At 57.6% G+C, this 7,659-nt stretch overlaps 1 protein-coding gene across 1 annotated transcript; it reads left to right on the plus strand.

The window, feature by feature from the left end:
• Positions 1 to 3,235: 3,235 nt before the first annotated feature.
• LOC120676662 (ABC transporter G family member 16-like) lies at positions 3,236 to 6,204 on the plus strand. The gene has a single exon (XM_039957984.1). It carries the CDS (start codon positions 3,552 to 3,554, stop codon positions 5,829 to 5,831), a length of 2,280 nt encoding a protein of 759 aa, XP_039813918.1. The 5' UTR covers positions 3,236 to 3,551; the 3' UTR covers positions 5,832 to 6,204.
• Positions 6,205 to 7,659: the final 1,455 nt, after the last annotated feature.

Here is a 7,659-nt window from a genome sequence, read left to right on the forward strand (position 1 = left end):
TACGCATTTATAGTGCCACCCCTGAGAAAGTTCATTGTGCGCGGTGGAGTAGAGAGCATCCACTTCACACCGTTGTCAAACAAAGTAAGTTTTCGGGTGGTTACACGACTAGATGTATGGCGGTGGTAACTACTCAAATGGATGATGCAGTATTTGGTCTAAGAGAAACGTTCTAAGGCAGCGTTTAGTTTCCAAAAAAATTTGCACAGTATCCACTACATCAAATTTTCGGACATATGTATGGAGCATTAAATGTAGTTGAAAGAAATAACTAATTACACAATTTAACTAATTAGGATGATACAAATTTTTTAAGCCTAATTAATCTATGATTGGATATTAGTTACTAAATGACAACGAAATGTGCTACAGTACTCAAATCCAAACTTTTTCACCAACTAAACAACCCCTAACCTATTAGCCAAATTGCTTTGCCATCACGGCACACGGCGCGGCCCACACAACCCCACCTAGGGATGGTAACAGACTATATTTCTAATGCTCTCTTCACAATCCGATTTAGCTCTTAATATTTTTAGCTCACAATTGTATAATATTAGAGTCCAGACGATTTAGAATCCGATTCTTAGATTATCTAAACTAAACATTCCTATTTATGACCCCTAACTCCATCTGCAGTCGCGGTAGCCAGATTTTTTTTACTAGCACGCACCTCTTCGGGAAACTTACCTACCCACCAACTCGTGGGTGTGGCTATTTTACGGTCAACCGTACGGAGGAGCTCCGTACGGTCGATTTTCCGACCGTTCGTTTTTTTCCTATTTTAGTAAGTTTTTTGTTGTTTTCTGATTTCAAGAAATTTTTTCAGAGAAAAAAATTTTGAGAAAAAAAGACAGAAAATTTTGACGAGAAAAATTTTAGAGAAAAAAATTTGAGAAAAAAATTTAAGATGGAAAATCAAAGAAAAAAATTGGACAGCAGAAATTTTTTTGAAAAAAAAAATTAGGAAACATGGAACCTTCAAGAGAAAAAAATTTTGCAGTGGAAAAAATTACAAAAAAATTGCGAAAAAAAAACAACCCTGGGGAGCCATGGCGAGGCCGCGTGGCGCCGGGCCATGGCTAGGCCGCGCGGCTCGGCCCGGCGGCGAGCCCGCGACCCTGCTCCCCAGTGGCCCCCCTTCCCGGCGCCGCCTCTCCTCCCCGGCAGCCCCCTTCCCCTTCCCCTCCCCTCCCTCCTCCCTCCTCGCAGCACCGAGCTTGCCCCCTCCCTCTCCTCGGCCAGCTGCGGCGGCTCCCCTCCAAGCGCCGGTCGGGCCCGCCACCGCCCCACCGCTCTGTCCCGAGGCTGGCTCGCTGCAGTTCCGACCCGATTCCGCCTCCGCCTAGCCGCGCCGCCGCCCTAGCGTCGCGGGTGGGAGCTCCCGCCGCCTCGCTCCGCAGCCGTCTCGATCCGCTGCCGCCTCGCTCCGCCGGCGCCGCTCCCGAAGATCGCCCCCCAGGATTCGGATCCGGATCCGGGGAAGAAAGAAAAAAAGGGGAAGAGAGAAGAGAGGAAGGAAAAGAGGAACAGAGAGAGCGTGGTGGTCAGGAGGGTGAAAGCGATAAAATCAGTAGACGTGGGGGCCACCATGTTGGTCAGTTCGACCGTAAGTTTCGAAACTTACGGTCACCCGTAAACTCGGCATTCCGCCAACTCGTACCGTGCATGACCTCCGAACATCGAACCTCGGTCAACGGAGATCGAACCTAAAGTTCGATTCACTTCCTACCGGTTTCCCTATCAGCACACACGCTCTATAACGCGGGATGCTGAGTTTAAGGTTGACCGTAACTTCCGCCTCTAGCGGTCGATTTTTTCCTTCCCCCTTCCCTGCACCTTTCTCCTTCCCCGCTCCCTCTTCCTTTCCCTCCCACTCTCTCTACAGATCCCGACCGTGTGCGCTGCCGACGCGCCTCCCCGCCGATGCCGCCGCCCCCCTTCCTCCCAGGAGCCGCGCTCCCTCCCCTCCCCTGAGCCCGCTCCCCTTCCTCCCTGGAGCCGCCGCACCTCCACCGCGGCCGATGCCGCCGCTCCCCTTCCTCCCCGGAGCCGCGCTCCCTCCCCTCCCCTGAGTCCGCTCCCCTTCCTCCCTGGAGCCGCCGCGCTTCCCCCCGCGGCGGCCGCCGCCTCCATCGTTGGACCGCCTCCATGGGCCGCCGCGGGCTCCCCCATCGGCGGCGCCGCTGGATTCGCCTCCCTAGGCCGCCGCGGGCTCCCCCGTCGCCCGCCGCCGCGAGATCCCGCCTCCCCTGGGCCGCCGCGCGCTCGCCCGCCGCCGCCGCACTAGATCCCGCGCTCCCTGGGCCGCTGCTTGCTCGCCCGCCGGCGGATCCGCCTCCCTAGGTTGTGCGGCGGGCCGCCGGTGGCGTCGGCGGGGGAGGTAGGTTTTTTTTATATATATCAAATTTTTTTACCGACCAAATTTTTTACCCAAACTTTTTTTTATTTTCATTTTGATGCAATTTTTTTTATTCTAACCATTTTTTTGTTTTCGGATGCAAAATTTCTTTACCAAATTTTTTCTATTCTGAATGCAAAAAAAATTTCCAAAATTTCTCAATTTTTGTCTCTCAAATTTTTGTTTCTAATTTTTTTTTCTCGTCAAAAAATTTTCTCTTAGAAAAAATTTCTAAAATCGGAAAACGACAAAAATTTTCTAAAAACAGAAGAAAAAAACTGCTGTCGGGAAATCGATCGTACGGTAGCCTCCCATACGGTTGACCGTAAACTAGCGAGACCCTCTAGAACGTCGCCAATGACCACGGCTTATGCAGCATGTTACGCTGAACAAACCAAGAAGATCTGGACGAGCTACTGCTAACCAGGCAGCCTGCCAAGAATATTGTATAAAAAACACCACCGTACCGGCCAACATTTTTCCTCCGTGCTCGAAATAGCAGCGTGTCGAGTACACGCACCTCGCAGAAGCATAGAAGGAAGGACCCGATCCCCGGCTCGTAATCAAAGATGTGCACGAGCCAAGTTGCCGTTTCCTTCCTAAACCCCTCGTTTCCTCATCTCATCACCCACCCGACCTAAACCGCACCGATACGACGTGGAATTCAGCTAACCCACCCTCCGAACTCTCTCCCCCCGCGCGCGCCTCCACGGCGGCAGCCGGCAGCCGGCAGCGGCACGACACCACCACCACCCCCGCGCGCGCGTTGGTCACCACCCCGCCTCCTACACCAGCAGCCCGGCACCACCCCCGCCCGGCGGCCGCCCCGATCGCTCGGCCCCTCTCCCCTCCCCACCACCTCATCAGCCCGCGCGTCCGTACGCTGACGCCGCCTCGCGCCACCAGCCCTTTAAAACTTGAGCTCCACGCCTCGCCGGGTCGTAACCATCCCTCGGAGGAGCGCCACCGCCGCGCAGACCCCACACCCCACCGGCTTCCTCGATCGTCCTCTTCTCTCCCGGCCCGGAAAGCCACCACACTCCCAGCTCCTTACTTAAACCCGGCTTCGCTTTTGCGCCAGTAGGCAGAGAAAGTGCAGCACAGGCTCACAGCCAACGTACGGTCGAGGCTGCTGCTTGCGTCGCATGCGATGGCGCACGCCGTACACGACCGCCTCCCGTTCCTCGCCTCGCCCCCGCCGCCCCCGCCGCCCGCGAGGGAGAGAGGAAGGAACCCGCCCCTCGCCGAGATGCTCCGCCTCGTCGGCGCCGCCACCGTCGACCCGGCGGCCGCCGCGGACGACGACGGCTCCGCGTCCGTGTTCTCGCTCCCGCTGCCGCTGCCCGCCACGCCCGACCGTGCCGCGGCGGCGGAAGGCGGCGGCGGCGAGTGTGCGCCCATCGGGCGGAGCGTCCAGTTCCGCCTCGCGTTCACCGGCCTGACCTACAGCGTCCGCGCCAAGCAGCGCGGCGGGCGCGCCGGCATGCTGCCCCTGCAGCGCCGCTCCGACCGCGTCACCGCCGCGGCGCCCGACGCGCACGCGCCACGCACGAGGGCGCTGCTGGACGGCGTCTCCGGGGAGGCGAGGGAGGGCGAGATCCTGGCCGTCATGGGCGCCAGCGGCTCCGGCAAGTCCACGCTCATCGACGCGCTCGCCAACCGCATCTCCCGCGACGCGCTCAAGGGCGCCGTCACGCTCAACGGCGAGCCCCTCACGGGGAACATCCTCAAGTCCATGTCCGCGTACGTCATGCAGGACGACCTGCTGTTCCCCATGCTCACCGTCACCGAGACGCTCTCCTTCGCCGCCGAGTTCCGCCTCCCGCGGGTGCTGTCGCCGGCCAAGAAGCGCGCGCGCGTGCAGGCGCTCATCGACCAGCTCGGACTCCGCGCGGCGGCCAACACCATCATCGGCGACGAGGGCCACCGCGGGGTGTCCGGAGGCGAGCGCCGCAGGGTCTCCATCGGCACCGACATCATCCACGACCCGATCCTCCTCTTCCTCGACGAGCCCACGTCGGGGCTCGACTCTACCTCGGCGTTCATGGTGGTCAAGGTGCTGCGCCGCATCGCCGAGAGCGGCAGCATTGTCATCACGTCCATCCACCAGCCGAGCCAGCGCATCCTCGGCCTCCTCGACCGCCTCATCCTCCTCTCCGGCGGCCGCACGGTCTTCAGCGGGACACCTTCCGCCCTCCCGTCCTACTTCGCCGAGTTCGGCTTCCCGGTCCCCGACGACGAGAACCGCGCCGAGTTCGCGCTCGACCTGATCCGCGAGTTCGAGTCGTCGCCGACGGGGACGAAACCGCTCGTCGACTTCCACCGCGCGTGGCAGCGCATGCACGCGCCGAGCCCCGGCTCGGCGGACGCCGATCAGCCGTCGCTGGTGCCCACGATGTCGCTGAAGGAGGCCATCAGCGCGAGCATTTCGCGTGGGAAGCTGGTGTCGGGCTCCGACGTGGCCGGGGAGGCGGCGTCGGTGCACACGTACGCGAACCCGTTCTGGGTGGAGATGAAGGTGCTGACGAAGCGGTCGGCGATCAACACGCGGCGCATGCCGGAGCTGTTCCTCGTCCGCCTCGGCGCCGTGGTGGTCACCGGCGCGATCCTCGCCACGGTCTTCTTCCGGCTGGACCAGTCCCCCAAGGGCGCGCAGGAGCGGCTGGGCTTCTTCGCCTTCGCCATGTCCACCATGTTCTACACTTGCGCCGACGCGCTGCCGGTGTTCCTCCAGGAGCGCTACGTCTTCCTCCGGGAGACGGCGTACGGCGCGTACCGGCGCGCCTCCTACGTGCTCTCCAACGCCATCGTCTCCTTCCCGCCGCTGGTGGTCCTGTCCCTCTCCTTCGCCTTCACCACATTCTTCGCCGTGGGGCTCGCCGGCGGCGTGCCCGGGTTCGCCTTCTACACGCTGGCCATCCTGGCGTCGTTCTGGGCCGGGAGCGGGTTCGTGACGTTCCTCTCCGGCGTGATCCCGCACGTGATGATCGGGTACACCGTGGTGGTCGCCATCCTCGCCTACTTCCTGCTCTTCAGCGGCTTCTTCATCAACCGCGACCGGATCCCGGGCTACTGGATCTGGTTCCACTACCTGTCGCTGGTGAAGTACCCGTTCGAGGGGGTGCTGCAGAACGAGTTCGGGCGCGCCGGCGAGTGCTTCGTGCGGGGCGCGCAGATGTTCGACAACTCCCCGCTGGCCGCGCTGCCGGACGCCGTCAAGGCCCGGGTGCTCGCGTCCATCAGCTCCGCGCTCGGGGTGGGGATCGGCGCCGACACGTGCGTCGTCACAGGCCGCGGCGTGCTGCAGCAGGCGGCGGTGACGCAGCTCGGCAAGTGGGAGTGCCTGCTCGTGACCGTGGCCTGGGGGTTCCTCTTCCGGATCTTCTTCTACTTCAGCCTCGTGCTCGGCAGCAAGAACAAGCGGAGGTGATCGCACCCGCGCGCCGCCATGGAATTAACGCGCGTATATGTACATTTGAAAGCAATCAATCGTCGAAGCTCGCCATGGAAGACAGCAAACAAGCGTGCAAAAAGGGAAGTGAAGGAAGAAGACGTAGTCAAATAGGTGGTGGTGATTGTTCATGATTTTTTTTCGCCTTCTTCTTTCTCCAGTGTTTTGTAGCTAAATAAGTGGTTTATTACGGGTATACACATGCTTGGATCCACTATCTTTTCGTTCATTTTTTTGTTATTTTTTCTCTGAACTCAAAATCCCAATGATTAGAAAAGTTACTGCCATTTTGTAACCTTAGCTTGTTCATTTCGTCTATCTTCATTCTCAAAAGAGCCAAAGACATCGTGAACTCTGTTGCGTTCTTGACTTCTATTTCGCCTGCCTTTATCAGGTGAATTGCGCTTTGCAAGTACACATTTTCTCTCGGTGGTGGAACACACACACAAAAAAAGGCAGCCTCGCTCCTTCTTTCTCACATTGAGATCAAGGAAAAGCGTGCACAACCCTTTGCCCAAACTCTGGAAAGAACAACGCACAGCTTTGCGATCTTCTCATCTCTGCCTTTGGTGTTCGTCTTGTGATCCATCATTAAACATGGTGTTTTCTACTGCAGTCATGTGGCACATCACATGGACATGCATAGACGGAGTTGTAGATAGGAACCCCGTGTGAAGAGGTTGGTTGCAGTCAGGTACGTTGGTGCATCGTATCACACCGGTACCGGAGGGTCTTAAACTAACCAGCTTTCGTCCATGCACGTCTCGTGGCCTCCGATTCGCTCCACTACTAACTTTCTTAGCCTCTCTTTAGCTTCTGCAATGCGGCTATCTATACATCTTGTTCAATCTAGAGGAGTTTGACACGGTTCAGGTTCAGCATGCATCATGCTGTATCATATCAGCAGCAACTGGAACTGGAACCCTGCAGTGCAGACTGCAGAGGCAGGTTTGTTGGGCAAACGGATCTGCAAATGGAAAGCGAGCGGGGCGCATGCCCGGCGGCAACACGGCGTGGGCGGCCTGAGCTGACGGCGGCGGAGGCTAGCTTTAGCTGAGCGGCACCGCACCGAACCGGCGAGACCGGGAGGCCGACGCCGGGACGGCAAGACCCGCATCTGGAAGCTGTTTCCTCCGCGCTTGCCATTGGAAACTTCTCTTCGAGGCCGGGTATATACTAATATACGCGTGCACGCAGGCAGTGTGCCCGGTCGTCGTGCCGTGCTGGTCAGCGATCGCTCAACGAACTCGCACCGGACCCGACCGTCCCGAGCGCGACTGGACAGGCAGATGCTGATGCTCTACATGCGTACGTACCCGGCTGTTGCTTGCCCTACTCATATTCAGAGAGTTCAGCCGCCAACGTCTTGCAGGGTTTAACAAAGGAAAGGCGACATGAAACAAATGGCATGGCTACTACTAGCAGTTTCTATAAACTTGATCAAAGTTTAGAAAATTTTGACTTATGAGTTAGGACAAATTAAAAACAAACGAGCATCAGATCAGATGGTGATTTAATTTTAAATGCCTTGCGACTTCTTTTTTTTCTTCTACTTCTTTATTGATACCTGCTCTGCTGTGCAACGCAGCTAGCTTGTTCTGAAGGAGTTCGACAGCGCCAAGAACTTGCACTTTTAGTATCCAGTGAGACTACCTCAATCCAAACTTGCGCATGCAACACAAATACCAACCAGAAGCAAACCTGACTCGATCGGATAGGATCGCACTTCCACCTCGATGTTCATTCAGAGTGGAATATATATTGCCTGTTCCCGTTGTGACAGTGAACGAACCATGTAGTGACGGCA

Source organism: Panicum virgatum, chromosome 5N, assembly GCF_016808335.1.
Source record: "Panicum virgatum strain AP13 chromosome 5N, P.virgatum_v5, whole genome shotgun sequence".
Taxonomy (NCBI): Eukaryota; Viridiplantae; Streptophyta; class Magnoliopsida; order Poales; family Poaceae; genus Panicum; species Panicum virgatum.

Excerpts from the sequence above, each read along its gene's own strand:
- LOC120676662 (XM_039957984.1), top strand. The coding sequence starts at position 3,552 with ATGGCGCACGCCGTACACGACCGCCTCCCGTTCCTCGCCTCGCCCCCG.